Source organism: Nymphaea colorata, chromosome 3, assembly GCF_008831285.2.
Source record: "Nymphaea colorata isolate Beijing-Zhang1983 chromosome 3, ASM883128v2, whole genome shotgun sequence".
NCBI lineage: Eukaryota > Viridiplantae > Streptophyta > Magnoliopsida > Nymphaeales > Nymphaeaceae > Nymphaea > Nymphaea colorata.
Window position 1 is genome coordinate 25,706,315 of NC_045140.1, and position 21,364 is coordinate 25,727,678.

Here is a 21,364-nt window from a genome sequence, read left to right on the forward strand (position 1 = left end):
AAAAGGGGAAAAAATTGCCACTGCCACTCTCTCTAATCGATTTCCTTTAGACTTTTATATCAGTCATCAATCATAAACTAATTACATCACATCCAAGTTTGACAACCACAAGATGATGGTAGGTGCAACCTCTTGCCTACCTTGCTTTTGGACTTTGAATGTTTGTCATATATATATATATATGTGTGTGTGTGTGTGTGTGCAGGAAACATGCACTTTCAATATACTTCCCACTTTACACCACTCACTATGGTGATCTATGCTAATGAGATATTTTTTAAAACATTCAACTAACTCATGCTTCGGTTGCCGATTCCCAGTATCTTTTTCGTTTATTGGCCACTTTAATTTGCTCTTGGCTAAAGCATACGGACAGCTTGAGATGAACCAACTTGCATCTGAATCTACACAAACTCTGCCATTCATTTTTCTCCTCTCTTCTTTAAAATCTTCCAAGACCATTACAGTAACCGGTCCATTAAAGCAATTGCTGAGCTATTTTACTTGGTCCCACCTGAAATCACAAAGTGAATGTTCAAATCCTTGAAAAACATGCAATGTTCTAGATGCAACACTTTTCAAAAACCTACTGCTCCTTCTAGTAGCTTTGGTAAATTTGGAATGGCTTGCCATGAGCTTGTCTCTCACCTACTGGGTCCATATATACATGACAATAAGGGGAAGAGGTATCAAAAACAGACATCAATGGCAGGCTTAGTTCTCCTCTAATGGGACCCTCCCAATACCACCAACCACAATCCTTCTCTCATCCCCTTTCAGATCTTTACACTATAAATCTCTTTACTGTCTTCCCATTGTCAATAACAACAAACCTTGAGTCATCTTCTCAACCTTCAAGAATCATGGCATCAGCTTCTACATTGTTTGTCGTGTTCCCTCTGTTTCTGGGGCTCCTTATCGGGAGTTCCTCTGCACAGCTGACTACTGGTTTCTATTGCAAGTCATGTCCTAGTGTGTTCAAGACCATCCAAGCGCAGGTTTGGTCAGCTGTGGCCAAGGAAGCGCGAATGGGTGCATCAGTTCTGCGTCTGTTCTTTCATGATTGCTTTGTAAATGTATGCAGTATACTGTTCCATATGTAATGAACACTATACATACATATACACACACACATGCATTTCTTTATCTTCAAATTTTCCGGTTGGTAAGTATTGGTGTCTGAAATTTTTCACCATTGAATTAGGGATGTGATGCATCCATTCTATTGGATGACACTCCAAACTTCATAGGAGAGAAGAATGCAGCAGCTAACAGGAATTCTGCTAGAGGATTTGAAGTGATCGATGCCATCAAGACTGCAGTCGAGCAGGCCTGTCCTGGAGTTGTGTCTTGTGCTGATGTTCTGGCCATTGCTGCAAGGGACTCTGTTGTGGCTGTAAGTTTTCTCCTTCCGTGGCTAACAAGTTGCTGGATATAATTAATGGGAATGCGTAAACTGAAATTTAGGCCCAGCTCATGAGTTTCACTTCTACATTGAACTAGTTTGGAGGACCTAATTGGGATGTGAAACTTGGTCGAAGAGATGCGAGGACGGCGAGCCAGGCTGCTGCAAATAGTAGCATCCCTGCACCTACTTTCAATCTTAGCAGGCTTATTTCCAGCTTCCAAGCTCAAGGACTCTCTGTTAAGGACTTGGTTGCATTATCAGGTATAAAACTATTTGCACTCATGGACTTAAGGTCCCTCTAATGAAACTCAATCCAGTTGCTCTAGCCCTAAAAATTAGCTCTATGAACTAAGTTTGCATTACTTGAACTTGGGTCGTCCATGGTTCAAACTCTCTCTAATGAAACTCAATCCAGTTCCTCTAGCCCTGAAAATGAGCTCTATGAACTAGGCTTGGATTGCATGGACTTCAGCAGTTTATAGTCCAAACTCTCTCTTAACATAATCTTTCGAAGCAGGGGGGCACACCATCGGTCAAGCACGTTGCACCAGCTTTAGAAGCCGAATATACAACGAGACAAATATAGACACTTTCTATGCAACTACATGGCAAGCCAATTGCCCCCGGACTTCTGGCTCCGGAGATAACAATTTAGCACCCCTTGACATGAAGACCCCTACTTCCTTCGACAACCACTACTTCAAGAACCTTATCAACCAGAGAGGCCTTCTCCATTCTGATCAGCAGCTCTTCAATGGCGGCTCCACAGATGCTCAAGTCAAAGCCTACAGCCAGGATGCAAAAACCTTCAAAGCAGACTTTGTCGCTGCCATGATCAAGATGGGAGATATTAAGCCTCTCACTGGCTCCAATGGTGAGATCAGGAAGAACTGCAGGAAGATCAACTAAGGAAAATTGGGGACTTTTTCTTCAGTACTGGTTTTAAGCTTTTGTATAAGATGGGGGATGGGAAGATACGCCGCTAGCGGCTAAGAGTTTTGATTCTTGGTGTTGCTAGTGAGTTGCACGTGTTATGTTCCCTTGATACTCAAATTACTTTTTTGGAGCAGTAATTCTTGAGCTTTGTTTTATTGTGATCTCCTTGGCTGCAAGGAATCAAGAGTACAAATAACTTCAGGGTGTATATTTTCTCCTCATTTTAAAAGTAATGTCTTATTTATATCCCGATTATTGAGAAAAAGGTTGTGAGCAAGAATTTCGTTTGCTTAGATAAAAAGGGATCGACTTGAGATACTTAAGTTGAAAATGATCGAAGGTCAGGTCTAACCCATTACCATATTCGATTAAACTTGAAGCCTATGTAATTGGATTCAGACGTATACTTAGATTCGGATACCATTTTTATGAAACCAAATTTGGATTCGGCAAGTATAAGGTCTGACCTTCATATGTAAACAAGTTGGATCAAGTATCGGATCCCAGTTTACTATGAATTTCACATCGGATTGGTCATCGGGTACACCCGATGCATTTACCTACCCTGTATACACCAAAAGCTAAGTTACAGAGCTTGACCCTAACCACCTATATGATGAAAATGTGTACTACATTTCTTAAGTTTTGTATCCAAGGTGATATAGAATGAAACGCAGCAACCATATTTTAGAAGTGGTGTCTTTGCTTCTCAGACCGTGTCTCCTGAACTCAGAGAAGTATTGGGATTCTGAAACTTAATTCAATAAACCAGCAAATTTGGACCCACAAATGCTTGTTAGCTGGTTAGGTTAACTCAAAATCGTGAGCAAGTTAATAATCAGAACGCATTGCTTCTTCTACAAGGTGGAAAGTGAAAATCATTATATCAGGACGTGGATAATATGCAGCTAAAAATCGAACGCGTCATTGGAACTACGATCTGAGAATCCTTAACGGGGCAATCTCCGGCAAACATACGAGCCATGAAATTCCCTTCAACTGCGTAAATCTCCTACCCTTCCACGACCATTCCCGTTGCCCATTTGGGGTTTTCATCGATCGGCAATGGCAGAGGGCTCTTCGTGTTCACACTTCGCAATGCTGGTGGGTATCGGGTTATTTATCAATTTTCTTCGTTTTTCTTCAAAATTGAGGATACCCACAACTTCTTTTTTATCAATCTCCCTTAAATCTTTTGATTTCAGGGAAACAACAAGGAATACGGAGGCGACGCTGGTTGGGTGGAGGCCCGCAGATTCTGCGAACACCTCAACACTTTGTCCTCCGATCTTCTTCACATCCCTCCCCCTCAGTCTTCTTGCTCCAGGTATCCTCCGTTCTCCGACTCTTCGTTTGCTTTTTGCTTTTTTCTTTGCCCATTCTTTTCGATACTTTTCCCTTTAGAGTAGATAGCAGGAGTAGATACCAGAAATCAGCCGTCCTCTCGATTTTCTTTTTATGTGTGCTAACAGATAATAAGGTATAAACCCTGTTGGAAGAACGTTTCTCGTTCCTGTTGCTAAATGCTATAGAGGCGGCCAAAATAAGGGGAAAATGTACCGGAGGTTGTCTGTTAGGCTATTTCCCGACCCATGCGAGAATTTTTAGTTTCCTTACGGAGCTTGTTCTTAACTTATTGGATGGACGGGGAACATCAACATCTTACCTTGGATTAGATTGAAGTACGGAGAAATATCTCATCGTACGACATTGGAAAGGGAATGCAACTTCTTTTTCCAGATCAAGAGTTTGGATTTCTGTATCTCCAGAGTTGGCTTGATGTAGAGACGTAATTAGTTTCCTTATTGTTTGCACGAATAATGACAGAACTGTATTCATATGCAGCATGCTTATCAGATATTAGCTATTTTTCTATAACTGCGACGGTTACCAGGGTCAACTATTGGTTGTATAACTGCAGATGATTTGTATATATTCTATGTTTGTTTAGGTTTCCTGTTACACCCATAAGGTTCGACATCTACTCCTGTTTTCTCTTCCTTCTCTTCTGTTATGTGAATGGCGTTATGATTTACTTCTTTGTTGTTAGTAGGAGTTGTCATAGGGTCAATCTTATTTCAGGTGTGAGAATCCGTCTGAGAATTGGTTGTGCCTTGGTTGCAAGGGTGTCTTCTGTAGTCGGTTCGTGAACAAACACATGGTTGAGCATTTTCAGAATACGAGTCACTGTCTTGCACTTAGTTACAGGTACGAAAAATGCCGTTTGTTTTATTTCATTGGCCTTACTGTAACATGATCTGTTCATATTTTTTTTGCAGTGACCTTTCTGTCTGGTGCTATCTTTGTGATGCATATCTAGATGCTCACTTTATTTTGGAGCTCCGACCTGTTTATGAGACTGTTTATCTCTTGAAATTCAACGAGAGGCCGCCGGTTCAGGCGATGGGATTTGAACTAGGTGCAGCAGATTCTGATGCTCAGAAGTCTTGCAATGACAAAGGTAGTGGCCCATCAAATTCGACCTGTAATTATTGAACCTCAACGAAGTGGATTGAATCAAGCTTAGTATTTGAATTTATAGTACCGGTTGTGGATAGTGGACAGACGAAGATCTGAATTATTTTATGCAAGGAAACTCTTAATGGTGCATCATAACTTGGTAATTGTATGATATGATACACGGCATCTGCGTCATGGTTGTAATGTGTTCTAACAATGAGCTCCTCTACTCCTATTATCTTTGTTAGCGTACTTGCGGATTTGGGTAGTAGCTGAAACTGATTAAGTGAAGCAAGCATCATGAGCCTTGCAAATGGTGTCCTCTCTCTCCCTCTCTCTTTGTGGCAATGAGCACCACCGCAAGGGATTGGATTGACCATGTGGATCATGGTCTTGGATTTTCAGATCACCACGCGAAGCAGGAAGACTTGCATGGTGAGCTTTTCTTTCTCCATGCTGAGGCCTCCTGTTCTCACCGGCTATTCCTTTGTTTACAGGGAAAATGTTCTCTTTGTTTCATTTTCGTAAGAGCAAGTATCCAATCATCCAATATATAGGAGAACAAAAATAATCACGAACCACCTTAATCATGTCTGTGCATCTTCCATAAGTATACTCTGCGAGTCATACTAATCATGCGGTAACTTCTCCCTCAGTGGATAGACTCAACTACTTTGATGATGGTAACACCCACATCATGGGAGAGATTTCTTTTTCTCCTTAGGCCACGTTTGTTTCAGAAGACGAGAAAATGCCGCAGTTTCTCTGCATTGGGTTTCATGCCCTGCCCCATTCGCTGGTGAGAAGCAGAAAGTCGAATTTTGCCTTCAAAATCGGGTGGAGGAAGAGAAGGTGTGGATCCGACTCCTCCAGCTCAAGACTTCTTGGCGAGAAAGTTTTTAAACTTTCCTTCGAGCTCAGCATTTTCGTCAGCCTGGGCGAAAAAGCCATTGAATTTGGATGCCATGTGTTTGAGGCTGGCAAGTTTATGATACTCTGTTCTAATTGTCTCTGGCCATTTCTCTTCAACCCTATAGCCTGCATACTAGTAACGAAATCCATAATTCTGTTGGCGTTTCATATGAATAAGAACTAGTCTCTTCTTTTAGTCGTCCACAGGGCGTCTACCCGTTCAACTTTTTTTGTACCTTGTGCTGCCAATAAATTGGATTTAGATTGGACTTTCTGTGTCCAAGTCCAGAACTGAGGGACTATAAAGCATGTAAGCCGGGCATCTACACTGATCACCAAAACTCCATCTGCGTTGGGTGCTTGTCAGATCTTCTCAAGTTGGATGTAGAACTTATTCTAGTTAAAGTTGGAAACCAAGTCGGGATGGTGATCTAGGTTACAATTGGGCCGTGCTTCCCATATCAACAAGTTTATTCGAACTTCACCTTCTAACAGGTCAGATCCAGGCTGAGGTGTAACACCACTATAAGGCTAAACTGGATTGAATATTCATTTTTCTGCATATATAAAAATATCAACAAGAAAGATTTTGAATGCAGCATATCATTATCGAGTGCATATACATGCAGTCGATGCGTATCAAATGGCCCCTCGCAACGATACAGGCCTTTCCAAATATCCGGATGGTAGCAAATTATTTGTTAACGTAAAAATATCTTCATTGCAATCATGAGGACAAGATTTCGAGGTGTTAGCCAGGGCCATTCACTCGGATTTTGCTTTTTCTCATCGGCAAATTCATGAGTCGATGCGGATAACTGGAGTGTTAAATTTTTTACCTCCTCCATCCTCCAGCTCAAACACATCAACGACCTCTTTGACTTATAATCGGTAGAGATAGAAGTTTTCCCTTCATAATGAAGAAACCCTTTTTCAGGTGGTAGACATGATCATGCTACAATTGCTTTTTAGCATTGTAAAGTTTTGAGATTTAGAGGTCGTTAAATATCATATTAATCATAGATTCATAAGTTCGAACTCACGACTAGTAGTGATTCATCGTACCCTCTCTAGTTTCGGAAAAGAAACAATGTGATGATGTAAACTATCAGAAACTTTGGATACTAAAATATATGAAAATTAAATTTGACATGCATTGTACGCATTGACTAATTTTCGCTTCTTTTTTATAGGTCTGTGGCAATCTCCTCGCAGGCTATTTCGTTGTGGCGGCTATCCTCTCGGTCTTCTATGATTACCTTTTTGCTGTTAAATTTATAGGTAATAAGAAAATTTCATCTCGGCCTTCTGGGTGACGTTAGTCTGCCGTCTCAATGATCGCCACCATGCTTAGTCTGCCGCTCTCCCTCCCTCTCCCTCTCTTTCTACGGGATTGTTAACCTTACAGCCGTTACAGTTCGATTTCGGCAGCCCCTGGCAGAGAGAGCAAATGTTCAGATCAAGCTTTGGATTGCAAACCATAACCAAGCTTATCAAAAACGCCATAAATTGCAGATTCTCGAGTGACCCATATGTCAGGGCCGTCCATTCTTCCCGTGTCTGGCACATCTCCTCCAAGGACGAAGAAGGGTATTCGGTACATAAGGATCCCACGAGGCCGCCAAAGCTCTTTGTGGTTCAACCTCGTCTGAGGCCGGACACCCTATTCAAGGCCAAGCTAGATGAAGCGTTAAACCTCGCCAATTCCCTTGAAGAACAGAGAGATGGCGTCTTTTCTGTCGAGTTTGGCGAGAAGCAGGCGCCCCCTCATCTCGTTGTTCAGAACCCTGCTGCTAGATCACTCAAGGCACACGCAGGTTCTATACTGCTTTCGACGGCTCTCTTTCTTCCGTTTCTTCGTTGTTTGTTTATTTTTTGTGGGTAGCTGGTGAATGGTCCTTTTAGCTTTTGGATGAAAAATGGTTTTCTTGCTTCCGTTCTTTCTTACTGTCTTACTCTGCTGAGGAAGCGTGAAACGATCTTTCATGTCTGGATGACAGCGTTGGTGGTTCTTCCTTCTTTCATTCTTCGTTGAGAAGTTGGGGAATGCTCTTTGATATAACGTGTGATAAACATTGATCATTTTTCTTGTTTCATTTATTTCTTTCGTTGCTGGAGGGTGGGAATTAATCTTTCCAATTGTGGGTGACGTTTGAAGGGTTTTGTTTCTTTCCCTTTTTCTATCTTTTGTAAGGAGTTGGAGAATGGTCTTTCTCTGTTGTGGGTGACGAGCACTGATGGTTGCCTTCCTGTCTATCTTTGTTTGTTGCTTTTCTTTGGTGAGGAGTTGGGTCGTGATCGTTTTACTTGTGTCTGATAATCGTGGTGCTACTGCTGCTTCAGATACATATTTCGGACCTGGCACTGTTGAAACTGTGAAATATCACGTCAATGCTCTTGACTCGGAGGCAAGTTACTTCTTCTATTCCTTGGCATTGTCTGATGGTTTCTATTCGTCGATTTGCCATGTTTATGAGCCTCATGGTTCAATCTTTTGGTGGTATAATTTCGTTTATCTCACCTGATGGTTCAATTTTTTAGCGGTATAATCTCGTTTATCTAACCTTGCTCAGCGGCGTTGGTTGACTTCAACATAAGCATGCCTGATGGTTAAGTCTTTTGATCATCTGACAAAGGGGAAATGTTTACCATATTTCTTCATGAGATATTGTCTGTCATTGTGTTCAACAATGGGTGTGCCGTTTATCTTGTATGTATCGACTGGGTCATGTTAAAATCTGGTTGTTTATTCCTCATCCTCTGATCCGTTCATTGTGAATGGCTGTACCCTTTGGCCTCAGTTTATCTGTTTATATTTTCTGTGCACCTGTGTGGCATTTTCATGCCTCTTTCCGATTATGCTACTTGGTTGCATCTTCTTGTTTCAGTTTAACAATTAGGGGGTTTCTGAACCTAGTTCCATATTTTTATTAAATAGCAGTTTGCTTGAATGATGTGTTAATTTTTCACTTGCTTGAATATGTCAACATGCTCACAGTTCCAACTGGTTTGCATCTACACCTGATGTTTGAAAATACGTGTAATGGCATCTTTATTTTCTTTTGGTTAGTGATCGTTTTCCTTTTCTCGCTCTCCACTTTGCAACCCATACTATGTATTAAGCTGTTTGTGATCGTCTGAATCATGGTGCCAGGTGGTCTACCTTTTACGTTGCTTTTGCTGTCTAATGTACAGTTTGCTATGTTACAAAAGTGATCGCTTTCCTTTTCTCGCTCTCCACTCTGCAACCCATACTATGTATTAAGCTGTTTGTGATCGTCTGAATCATGGTGCCAGGTGGTCCACCTTTTATGTTGCTTTTGCTGTCTAATGTACAGTTTGCTATGTTACAATTAATGAAATTATCGTTTATCAACTATCAATGTTATAACTCTGACAGGGAGATTTAGATGCAATTTTTGTCAACTCAATTCTTTCTGGTGTTCAGCAGCGTAATTTGGAGGCAAGTCCTGTTCCTTTTTTTTCCTGATCCAAGAAAATGGGACAATTAAGTTGAATGCTTCAGTGTAATTTTTTTTAAGTTTTTGCAAAACCTTTATACTTGTTCTACTCTGCAAATATGGCAGCGGGAATGGGGGAGGCCTGTTTTGGATCGTGTGGGCCTTATAATAGAGATATTCAATGCTCATGCTCAGACAAAAGAAGCAAAACTTCAGGTGCTCTTCTTAATTCTCATGAACGATTTGTTCTTGACTATGGTCTTTCTTAACTTTTCTTTTTTTGGACAAGGAACTACATAACTGGAAGCCTGTTTTTTTATGTAGATGTTCAAAATAGTCATCTTTTTGGTTCTTACTTTTTTAAGTCTTGCATTGAATGCCAGTCAGAGTTGGCAGCACTAATGTACAAGAGAACCAGGCTTGTTCGTGTAAGGGGTCCTGGAGGGCGTTTAACATTTGGAGCAGATGGTGAAGCTGAGGTTGTTAGTGCTCGTGGGTGAGTATGAAATTGCAACATACTTCCAGAGTATGTGTATTTAGAAGTAAGTTGTTCCAGTTGAATCAAATTTTGGAGTAAGCAGTAAATTTAACAGCAAAACTCTCCAAAATGTTAACAATCCAAGTATTTATTTTTCCCCAATCTCCGCATAAGGTATGATACATTAAAGGTCTTGCCATGAAGATATATCTCATCTTAGTTGTTACATGAGTCAACAATGAACCTATGTCATGAAAATGGAAGAATTGATGCAAACAGCAGGTCGATCAGCCATAAAGTTTGCATTGTTAATACCAAAAAGATTAAGAAATGACTACAGGAAAAATAACTATTAGGTAATAAAGCAGGTGGGAAAACGATAAATGGGAAGACAACACTAACGTTTCCTGCTGTCTTTCTCTCTCTCCCTAAAGAAACTGTTTTCTTTAATGTGAAAACTGTAGCCACTTCCATTATGTTATTGTTGAGTTGCTTTTCAGATGGCTAGTAATAAAAGAGCTTCTCTGTCTATCTACACAGGCACACACACACACGTGTGTGCATATAATGTACATATATAAAGGTCCATGATACAAATTTTCTTCGGCTTGTTTTTTTTAAAAAAAAATTGCTCGCATTCCTATTCTGTTTCCTGTACTTGTTTGATGATTTTCCCTTGATTTGGACTTTCGTTGACTATTTTTTTTAATATTTATTGTGTATTTGGTTTCATATGCTTAATGTATGTTAATGGTAAGAATTTTTTGTTTGACCTGCTTCTACTAACCAACATGTTGATTTGGCTACCATCTTCACAGGAGGGCAAGTGGTGGACGTGGCTTCATCAGTGGTGCTGGTGAGACAGAGCTGCAGCTTCAGCGTAGGAGGTGTTTACACATTTCTTTCTATTCAAATTGTATTCTGACTGGGAGGACTATAGTCTATATTATAACCCTCTTGCTTTTCTTAATTGCATGTAGTGTATGTTATGTTTTTCTACTATCGATTTCCACAGAAAAGTTTTGGCTTCTCTGCACATAGTATACCTGTGCTTTGTTTGCTTACAAAGTATTCTGTAGTAGAAAATAAGTATCAGTAATTCATATGAACTAAGAGACTTCACTTTCTTGTCCTGGTGATTATATGTTTTTCTATTTTCCTCTTTGGAAGGAAATAAGAACTTGCATCTTAACCTTGCTGATTGGCATTGCCATATGTAGGCATTAAAATTGTCAACCTTCAGGCAGAAGAGATATGTCACCTGAAATTATTTATATTTTCAAGTAAATCTTAATAACCTGTGGAAAGAGAAAACGTCAGATCATAATTCAAGAATCAGTCATGGTTATTCAGAATGATCTTTACCATCATGGTTATTCAGAATGACCTTTACCATCAACAATTGGAATAATGACACTGAAGTGATAAGTTTTTGAAGGATGCCATAGGTAATTAAGTTTGTGTGTAGAACTGTAGATCTTCAATATGTGTGTCTAAACATAACATAGTTGGTAGCACAGAAGCTTGAAGAGGAAGGTTTACCTAAATATATATATAATTTTTTTTCCTTTAAAGAAATGCAACAAATGTAGATAAAAAATTGTAAATAGTTTATTGAAAAAAGTCCAACATCCTGGATGGCGTAATTGAAAATATGAATGGTGTCAATTGCCTGCTAATTTGTGAAAGAAAAATTCTGATTTGATGTATTATCGCGTTAATGTGTAAAACATTTACATATTCGATATTTTGATGATAAATTAAGAAGAGGACATATGAAAGAAGTTGACTAATTTTATAGAGAACTCATAATCAAGTAAATGCTTAACAATTTATATAGGGTTAAATTTGTTCTATTCCATATTGGAAATTTATGTAGATGTGTACCTAATTCTTGAAAAGTATAAAATTTCTGTTTGTCAGGGTTTAAGCTTGCTACATTACTCTTCTAGTTTTGATCTTGAAGAAATCTCTAACCATGGACCATCTTCCCAGCTTCTCATGCTTGGTGATGCAGCTTTGCCTTCCAGTGCAGATGCTTTTGGTTTCTTTTGTATTGATTGTAAGCTAATCCAATTTTATATGGTATAATTGCAGAATCCTTGAGCGAAGGAATCATCTTTTGTCTCAGATTGAAGAAGTGCGTCGCACAAGGGCTTTGCAACGTGCTGCACGCAAAAGGCGTGGTGGTTCACAAGGCCAAGGTCTATCTACAGTTGCAGTAGTTGGGTATACTAATGCTGTATGTTTCACCATGCTAACTCACATTTATAGTGATGTTGGTTAGTTGCTAAACTTGTGTATGTCTACTTTAGTTATTTGTGCATGATCAGTTGCTGCATTGTTGCTTAAGAAAATAAAGAAAATGTCCAGGTATGTTAGTTAAAAAATTACGATAGATGTTTCCAGAATCCAGCCCAAGAATTCACCGATCCTTGAGGATGATATAACCAATCCATGCTCCAAACATGCATGATGATATGGAGGAATAAAGAGTCTACTTGATTCTACTTGTTCCACAGAATTTTGAGATATTATTGGAGAAAATTTTGCTCTTGATTTTGTATACTACATGGTCATTATGTTAATGTGGTGCATATTTAATCCAAAGGTTCAAAGCTCTCTATACAGAGGCAGGAACCAATGCAGGTAAACTTAACCAAACAATAAAATCAACTTGAAATAATAAATTTAACAAGCTGCTGTTGAAACTGATATGTTTCGTCATCTGAACCTTGCCTCAGTACAATAAATACTGTTTAGACTAGAAAACTGATTTCAATTCATAATTTTAATTTTTAACACATAGAAAATGAATTTTAATTAAAAATTAGCGGGTTCATGCTGTAACGCAAAGGACATGAAAGACAGCTATATTTGTTACCCAAGTTTTGATGATATGAGAAGCTAAAATTCCTTACGTGCTCATGGTCCCGGTTATTAGACATGGCCATGCACAAGTCCTGAGAACTGGAACAAGGAATAAATCACTGGTTTGGACATGAACTTAACCAACCATTTGGGACATTCCAGGGGCAAAAATCTATAATTCCCAAACATTTCTGTTACCTCATCTAACAGATCTGAGTGCACTGGCATCAATATGTCCAAAATGGCTATAAAGGAGAAATCTTTAAATGTGTTTGTAGAATTAGTTTATCTTCTGTCAGGAAGCATCAAATTGGACATTTTATATGCAATAAGTCACTAAGATTCTAGTCACATATTAGCCTGGCAAATGTAAAGAGACGCATTAAAGAATTTGAACTACCAGATTCCATACTCATTTGAAAGAGCCAGATGACATAACTTGAATGAGAAACGTGTACAAGGTAAGGTGGTTAGCCATTAAGTTTAGTGAATGTAACCTTTGTCCTAAATGTGTTTCCTTTTTATTTTCCTGAGTTTTCTTTTCTTTTCCTGATGTCTTTTGCATCACAGTTAACGTTTGCCATTACTTGTTCTGTCATGTTACATATTGCTACTCCGACCCTCAATGTTCTGGTTACAGAATTTTGGGGACTAACTGCTGCTTTCGTGCACTTTTTCACTCTCTCTATAGGGAATTTTTTTTTATCACTGCCTTGACCAATAAAAATTGCAAAATTTTATGGATGAAAATTTTGTAAGTTGATAGATGAAGTGTTTTTGAAATTATGCTGCATGTATAGGTGGTTCTTTATTGGTCTTTATCTTAATCAAATGACCTCACTTGCTTGTCTTGTTCATGTGTTATCTTTACACAGGGAAAATCAACTCTGGTTAGTGCCTTATCAGAAACTGACCTATATAGGGATGATAGGTATCCTTGAACTGTAGATTCTTTTGCATTAATTTTGTGCAAAGTTTTTCTACCTGTTTCTCTGTCCACAATGTGAGGCCCTTGTTTGACTTTTTGTGCACATCTAAACCGTGCAGATTATTTGCAACTGTAGATCCACATTTGAGAAGCGTAATTTTGCCTTCAGGGTAATTATGATCAATAAGGAGCCATGAGGACATTCATTCAACTACCTTTTTATAGATTAGACAATCAAATCTGCAGTTTAATGGAACCTTTGGTTTATTATGCAGAAGAAAAGTCCTTCTTAGTGATACTGTTGGGTTTATTTCTGATTTACCAGTTCAGGTAAAGGGCCTTTTCTTTTGTGCTTGTAGTACTTTCTATTTAAGGTACATTCTTCCCCTAGAACCTGCCTTAGTCTTTATCAAATTATATGCAGCTAATTGAAGCTTTTCATGCGACATTAGAAGAAGTTGTTGAAGCGGATCTTCTAGTGGTATGCTTGCTTCAATGATGACCTAACTTGTAGAACTTGGTTTGTTTCTATTCTCTTCCATGTTTATCTGTGGTGATATAAGTTGGATATAATGTATAGTTGGTTAAATTTGTTTGTGGTTGTCCAATGCATGCTTGGTTATCAGTTAACATATTTTTAATGTGCATCAGATCCATGTGATAACAAGCACATTTCTGTATTTCATATTTGCTAAGTTGGTATTTACAATATTATCCAGCTAATATCTGTCTTGCATTAGAAGCCTATCCTTATTTTGCTTGTCATGGCTATCCTTCAGAACAGTGAACATTTTTTTTTTTTGGGTTCCTTATGGCATCAAATAATTGGAAAGCTGTGTTCCTGTCATTATTCCCTTTAGAGCTTAAGCAAATATGACTATCTGTTTTTCATTGAATCTGTACAGAATAAGTGGGTTGTTAATGTTGACCTAGCAAATGTGACTGTCTATTTTTTTATTTAATGCTGTTTTTATTGAATCATTGCACAATTACTGCACTTGTAACGTTGACCTCTCTGTGGAGGATGAAGATCATGTTTTATTAGATTCCTAAATTTGGAGGGTTTCTTTTAGGGTGCTCTTGTGCAGTTGTGCCTTGTTTAATATTGGTTGTTATTGGGAGGAATAGTTGTAGAAGAAAGAATAGTTCGTTAAGACTCTAATTGGAGGGAGCTATAGATGAGTGATTATAATGGCATACTGGCTAAAGTGCTGAGTAAGATTTATACAGCACAGTGTACAATAGGATGGAAGTGGCTTACTACTGTTCAGAGTCTCATGTGCTTTCTCGTTTGATCTCATATCTCTTGGTGGAGGCTGATAATTGTGCTTCATGTTATATCTAAAGTTGCTGGTGATTTTCTTTCAGTGTCATCATGCCTAGTGCCAGTTTTGCAAGGGTTTGATTAAGGTGAAAACTGTTTCTGTAGAAGAGAATGATAGTTCACATGAATCTGTAAAAAGTGTGAGATTTTGATTTGAATTTGTCCTTATATGTTCTGGTCACATTCTTGTATTCTCTGGTGGTGGTTCTTTAGTTTTAGGTCAAATGGCAATTACAAATATGTTTGTCTTCATTTTGTAATACTTCTCATTTTAATTGTTGGCAGCATGTGTTAGACTCTAGTGCCTTCAACTTGGAAGAACAACGATCAACAGTTCTGCAAGTACTGCAGCAAATTGGGGTTTCTGAGGAAAAACTGCAAAATATGATTGAAGTTTGGAACAAGGTAATCATCATTGTACTGCTGCCTACAGAATTTGTTTATACTGCTTTTTATCATGCTGATAAAATAAATAGAACATACACTCAAACTATATTAGGATCTCTTCAGATAGATGTGCTTGAAAAGAAAGAAGATGCTTCTGAACTTGAAGACAGTGGTGGTCCTGGTGGAGCTGGAGAGAATTCTGAGTCTCCTGAAAAGAATAAGGACAACCTAGCCTTAGAGAGGTCAACAAATCATTGTGATGAGGATGAAGCAAGATGTGATCTTCAAGAAGATACAGATGAGAGTGATCTGGAGCCTGAGGCGCCATGTAAACCTACTACTGATCATCAAGCTACTGATTACCAGCCTCCTCTGCTTCAATGTGTGAAAACATCTGCCATACTTGGAGTTGGGCTGCAAGAGCTTTTAAAGCTTATTGATGATAAGCTTAGAATTCATCCATCACCAGAAAGAAGCTTTGACCGCAAATGGAGGCCACCCGCAAAAGAAGGAAATTCTCAAATGGAAGAAAGCCAGTACCTGCAGTAGATGTTTTTTTCCATTAACATTACAGCCATTCAAAGCCCTCCACACAAGTAATCTGCTTGTGTCTGGTGACCAACCCAGAGGAATTTGTAGAAGGGATTTTGCATTAATGTATACTAATCAGGCAGGTAAGACTTGTGGGCCAACTGTCTTGAGGAATCTCTCAAGTTGGGCTATGAGTTCACTGGTTCTCTGGCTCACTTTTCCATCCCGGAATTATTCTTGGCGGTTCTTGTTATCTGACTTGAATGGAACGTATGAAGAAACCTACGAAATTGTGTTGTGTAATTGAGAGGAATTCTCGAGCGTACTTGTAATTCTTGCAATGAACGGCTGCTAGGGGAGAGGCGCCCCCCCACCCCCCAACACCCAATTCTGTAATTCTTGTCATTTGTAATTATTATTGGTGGAATTGTTAAACAATTCTATTTTGTTCTTGGATTTCTCTATAATGGTCTGTGAAACCTATCGTTTGAAACTGTTTTCTACTTTCCAAATGGTTCATTCTATCTTAGAAAAAAGGGGATGTGGTTGGGACATCGTCCAAGTGTCTGGACCCCCATGTTCTTCACATACTTTCTCCTTATCACCTGCTCTCCAGTTGAGGCTTTCACTGTCAAGCTTAAAGCTGCAAGAGCTTAATCAGCTGACATGATGCAGATAAAACAACTAGGTGGTCTGATTTTGAATTATGGGTGAAGCCATCAGCATGAGAAAGCGCAAGCTCTGATTGTGGTCTCATCTAGAAAGGTTTTTTTCTATGAATTTCAATGATTTTTGGCAGCATTGACTATGTCGATTTGCCTATACCAGGCCATAACCGGAGGAACTGTTCTCTTAGTGATGCTGTAAGGTTTAAGCCTATAATAGCTGACAAAACTGAACCCTTTTGAACGAATTGTAAACCACGGTTTCATTGTTAGCTTGAGGATTGCCTTTCTCAAAACCAACCAACGTGGTGCAATCTCTTGCAGAACTATAGACTATAGACTACATTTCTTTATCATCTATACCTAAGTGACACTGCTGGATGGTCTGGGCATCAGTGTCAAGTTCCACGTTCAGCTTGAGAACCTGAAATTCATACCAAGAGAAATACCTCAAGTATTGTTTCTTTTCTAGTTTATGGTAAGGTTTCCAACTAATCTAAAGTTCATGCCCACCAAAATTTTGCAAAAAGCAACTTTCTGTTTCATATTTTTGGTATTCTTGGTCCTGCAAGATTTAGCTTTGCTAGGTTCTGTTGAGCACTACGTGTTTACGCTTCAAAATCTTTTTCTTGTTTAGGAAAATTTCACCTAAGTTTTAAGTGGGCCACTTGCTGCGTCCGGTCACAAATGATCCAGCTTCATTCCTGACCTTTACACACCAAGGGGATTATTAAAGCCTATAACAAGTCGCTATTGCTCATTAAATGCATGAATTTCTGTGTACTTTTTTGTGGGTAGGTTTTTTTTTTTCCTTTTCTTTTTGGTGCAACAAGGTAGGCCTCTATAATAATTTTCAATAAAGAACATCTGAAAATTACTGGCGTAATTCGGTGGCAGCTAAGAAGCAAGCAAAACACATGACAACTCCTATGAGCATCACTTCTTGCACAAACCAAAGCTCCAAGTATATAATCTAAGGTCAAGGAGATGAGATGCTGGATAAGGTGGGCTCAGAATGCCGGACATGTTCAGCGTGTTCCTCGTTTGTGTCTCTATGTGGAACACACTCTATGTACCCCACATCAATACGCAAGTCAAACATATCTTCTGGGATGATGTCTTTCAATCTAAATTCCTTTTTAGTTTAGGATTCAAGCAAACTGCACTTGGACCGAGAGACTTGGTTGCCAACGGCATAAAATGAACCCTGAGGTGAATACCCTTGCAAACCTAGCCTATACCTGTTTAGCTTGCATGGAAAGTTAACTGACACTCATGAAAATAAACTAATTCCTGGTAAGCAGGGCTTCCCACATCTCAGTAACAGGCTGAAGCCCACATCCAATCCCTCGTCTTCGTAGGGTACATGGCCTTCTTTCGATATCTCGAAGTGCTGCTCAACTGCACTTCAACTTTCTCATCAATGGCCTTTTGCAGTACAGAAAGTTGATGCTCTGAGAATTCGATGGATACTGGACACCTACCAGCTGGGCCCCCATTTGCAGCAACCCCTTTAGGGATATGAAAGTAAACTAATTACCATCCTCACACCAGTGACAGGCTTTACCAACTGTGCCAAAACTCTTGAGCCGCTTTCCATTTAACTTGCAACTTTGTTCTTGTAAGTATGAAACCACCTGTATTTAGAGTCATCAAGATATTGAAAGTAAACGAAAATGGAATACCATTAAAAGTTCGTGTTCTTCAATCTCCACGCAATTACCAAAATTTCCGTCGGCAGCGCTACCGACAAAGGCATATCATGGGGAGCTTTCTTTGCATATTTGTTGAGATGGCAATGAATTAAATACGAACATGTTCTTGTGGAATAAAGTTAAGGAGCCTATGCGCAAACAGTCTTTGTTTGAATGGAACATGAATGCAACGGGCTACCTAAAAGGACTGCAAGAGGGCCACCAGATGGCTTGAGCGACCCCATATTGATGATCAGGGAGTCAACATTGTGTAGTTTAGTCAGATTTTTTTTTATGTATTATTTAGGAGAAACCACGTTCAGGTAAAACCTACCCTTATGCTTTAAGGTTTTTGGCTTGCTTCGGGTATGAATAGACACATGGTACATCATTGAACTCGAATGTTTCACTTGTTACCATTTGTAGTTCAAAAAAATAACATATTGATGCGGACAATGATCATGGGATTCGAACCTCATACCCCTCCTTGAATATGAGCCGCCTCGCCACCTTATTATGCTCTGTACTTAGTGGCTTCGTCAATAACATAAAATCTTGACCCATCAAGGCAAGATTTTTGTATTATCTTCTTGTGTAAAGTTAAGGCTGACAGGCCGCATGCTGGTTAGTTACAAGTGATGAAAAAAGTCGTAGGAGTGCCGTCAACGTTGAGCGCATTTCATGTGAAAGGTGATTAATGCATGCATGCACATGCACGCGCAGATGTTGTTAAGGAATAAAACCAAGATTGTGACCGTTATCTAACCCCGAGTGAGTGCCTGCGTGGTCGTGCATTCTGTTCAACCGGAACCTCTCATATTTTGACGTAACAAATTGCCGATCATCGTTGTGCATTTAATTATTGAATTGCTCTGGATTCGTAGTCTTATATATTGTCGTGATAAAAAAAAAATTAATGTATTCGGAATGTGATATTTCATGCTTGATCGTATTAGGTTGCTGAAATGCGATGCTAAAATCAGGTTACTTTAAAGAGTGCAATGTTTTTTTTTTTTTTCCTGTTTATTACCTAAGAGGAAATTGTGCGGTGACCTCTGAAAACTCACTCCACAAAATACATAAATAAAGCAACAAAATTCTTGATACGTTTTACGAATTTGTTCCATGGATCAGAGATGAAGTTCTCGTTCATTTTACCTTCTTGTATTTTCAAATTTATTAAGTCGGGTGTTGTTTAATGGCTAAAAATTTAAAATATTGTTCCTGGGAACAGTCGCTATAGGAACATTTAGCAACTATTTATAATGCTTTAGAGATAAATTTTTATTTTTTAATTTTGAATTATCTGATAACATTTGATGTGTGATGTTTATATTACTTTTACCGAATGTTCATGGTGTTTTTAGAGACAGATTTAAAATTTTTATCATCCGACGACATATGATATATTCGAATGTCTCAAACGGAGTGAGGATGAGAGAGGGAGAATAACGGAAGAACTTAGCAAAGAGGTGAAAGGGGACAGCCATACTAAAGCCATCTTACTTCCAATACATGTGGGAATGTGATGGATTATACGTATATATGACAGTTTAATCTTGTTGAATGGCTAAAATTTGAAGATACCTTAAAAACAATCACTAAATTGGCGCAACAGTTTATGGTGTGGCAGATTGCAATGATTTATGGTAGTTGTAAAAGCTATTTATGGTCCTTTTAATAATCAATTTTTAAATTTTGACCATCCGATAACTATTCGGCAGTCAAGTACGACTCATACGCACAGCCCAATGTATCCTATCCGGTAGGGGGAATTCTCTCTCTCTTTATATATATATATATTTGTATAATTCTACTTTTTGCATGTGTACCTTCATATTTGTATAATTCTACATATAACCATTTTTAGTTGAGGACTTTGTTAAAGATGTGGATCCTATTAAACAATGAGCTTTTTTTTTTCTACTCTCTTTGCTTTTGGAGATCTCATTGATTATTTTCTGTTCTTTAAAAACATGTAATAATACACCATAATAAGGAAATAAATTCGGGTTTTTCTTTCTTTTGAGGGGCATTCTTGACTGTTTACTTTTTATGAAGAAGTTGTCATGAAACCGTCAAAAAGGTTCCAAGACTTTCTTCTCTTAAAATGGAACACCTGCTGCCTCCATTTTTCAGTTTAATTTTATCGCCACAGAGACTTTCACCACTTGTTCAATGGAATTGTTTTACACGGTTGAGTCATTTTTTTTTATGAGGTACTAAATATATAATTAATAAATTTTCAATTAACCTGGTAATAGTGATTTAGATTCCATGGGGTTGCCTTATATAACTGGACTAAAGTTCACTAAGATTCAACTAAAGTTCACTAAGATTCAACATCTAAATTCAAAGTTTTAGACATGCGCTCCAAGAAGCTCCCATTTATCTATACCCCTAGCTGGATGAGTTTTTTTTTATTATTTTATAATGTTAAAAACCATCATAAATGGTGCACTTCACAGTTAAAGTCATGACAAATCAACCATAATAGTGAAACACCATTTACAATAATTTTTAGCATCACAAAATGTAAAAAAGCCTCATGAATATTATTTGAGTTCATCCATAACAACATAAAAGAAAAAGTACGAAAACAGCTCAACTTTTGTGCGTAATAAATGGCCGTCCATCTTTTCTTTATAATTATCAAATTACCGCCTCTTTCTGTGGAGAAAAAATTAAAAAAACCTTGGCCTTGAATTTTGAAAAATATGAAGGGAAAAATATGTAAAAATAATAAAAGTTTTTGAAACATGTAAAAAGCTAGCAAAAAACACAAAGCAAAATAAGGCAAATTTGAATTACATTCATTGAAAGCAGGTAAATATACGCCAAGAAGGCTGAGACCACCTGACAAGCCTGACTCGCACTAAAGCCGTCCCCTTCTTAGTTCTTACTTCCATTCGAATTTGGATCAATATTTCAAGCAGTCAGCCTAAACCCATGTCCATATCCAATCTGAATGCTTTTTTCTTTTTTCTTTTTTCTTTTTTTGCCCCGTTTCAGCGAGGATACCACGCTGGACCTCCTCCAAATCCAGACCAGGTCCCCCCAGCTTCAGATCTGGATCTGAAAACAACATCCGATTTGGATTTCCCCCCTCACACCCGTTTGATTTCAATTCGGGTCTAGTCTGTGATCCAATTTGATTCTCATCCATGGTGCCAGTTGGTCCAGGTAAGGGTGGGCAACAGGTCGGGTATCCGGTCTGTGATGGGTTGGGTTTGGATTGGTTATTGACATGGAGGTTGGATAGATTAAAAAAATTTGTAGGGCCGAGTTGATCTGACCCTGAGTCGAGTA

The 21,364-nt window shown here is 38.6% G+C and overlaps 3 protein-coding genes across 3 annotated transcripts; all 3 read left to right on the forward strand.

Annotated features, from left to right (window-relative positions):
* The first annotated feature begins 844 nt into the window (after positions 1–844).
* LOC116250771 (peroxidase P7-like) lies at positions 845–2,531 on the forward strand. Its single transcript, XM_031624696.2, has 4 exons — positions 845–1,076; positions 1,205–1,396; positions 1,504–1,669; positions 1,926–2,531. The coding sequence occupies exons 1-4, from the start codon at positions 864–866 to the stop codon at positions 2,315–2,317; spliced, it is 963 nt and encodes a 320-aa protein (XP_031480556.1). The 5' UTR covers positions 845–863; the 3' UTR covers positions 2,318–2,531.
* Positions 2,532–3,093: 562 nt separating this feature from the next.
* On the forward strand, positions 3,094–4,883 carry LOC116251000 (uncharacterized). Its single transcript, XM_031625049.2, has 4 exons — positions 3,094–3,448; positions 3,550–3,671; positions 4,427–4,552; positions 4,624–4,883. Exons 1-4 carry the CDS (start codon positions 3,410–3,412, stop codon positions 4,838–4,840), a joined length of 504 nt encoding a protein of 167 aa, XP_031480909.1. The 5' UTR covers positions 3,094–3,409; the 3' UTR covers positions 4,841–4,883.
* A 2,039-nt stretch (positions 4,884–6,922) lies between these two features.
* On the forward strand, positions 6,923–16,148 carry LOC116250686 (GTP-binding protein At3g49725, chloroplastic). Its single transcript, XM_050076941.1, has 13 exons — positions 6,923–7,533; positions 8,060–8,128; positions 9,121–9,179; positions 9,304–9,393; positions 9,561–9,673; positions 10,474–10,542; positions 11,753–11,897; positions 13,402–13,457; positions 13,574–13,624; positions 13,730–13,784; positions 13,879–13,935; positions 15,064–15,183; positions 15,289–16,148. Exons 1-13 carry the CDS (start codon positions 7,167–7,169, stop codon positions 15,712–15,714), a joined length of 1,677 nt encoding a protein of 558 aa, XP_049932898.1. The 5' UTR covers positions 6,923–7,166; the 3' UTR covers positions 15,715–16,148.
* The last annotated feature ends 5,216 nt before the right edge of the window (positions 16,149–21,364 follow it).

Excerpts from the sequence above, each read along its gene's own strand:
- LOC116250686 (XM_050076941.1), top strand. The coding sequence starts at position 7,167 with ATGTTCAGATCAAGCTTTGGATTGCAAACCATAACCAAGCTTATCAAA. Across the intron at positions 9,394-9,560 it reads CAAAAGAAGCAAAACTTCAG|TCAGAGTTGGCAGCACTAAT; the intron begins GTGCTCTTCTTA and ends ATTGAATGCCAG. Across the intron at positions 10,543-11,752 it reads CTGCAGCTTCAGCGTAGGAG|AATCCTTGAGCGAAGGAATC; the intron begins GTGTTTACACAT and ends GTATAATTGCAG.
- LOC116250771 (XM_031624696.2), top strand. The coding sequence starts at position 864 with ATGGCATCAGCTTCTACATTGTTTGTCGTGTTCCCTCTGTTTCTGGGG. Across the intron at positions 1,077-1,204 it reads TTCATGATTGCTTTGTAAAT|GGATGTGATGCATCCATTCT; the intron begins GTATGCAGTATA and ends CCATTGAATTAG. Across the intron at positions 1,397-1,503 it reads CAAGGGACTCTGTTGTGGCT|TTTGGAGGACCTAATTGGGA; the intron begins GTAAGTTTTCTC and ends ACATTGAACTAG.
- LOC116251000 (XM_031625049.2), top strand. The coding sequence starts at position 3,410 with ATGGCAGAGGGCTCTTCGTGTTCACACTTCGCAATGCTG. Across the intron at positions 3,449-3,549 it reads GTTCACACTTCGCAATGCTG|GGAAACAACAAGGAATACGG; the intron begins GTGGGTATCGGG and ends TTTTGATTTCAG. Across the intron at positions 3,672-4,426 it reads CCTCAGTCTTCTTGCTCCAG|GTGTGAGAATCCGTCTGAGA; the intron begins GTATCCTCCGTT and ends ATCTTATTTCAG.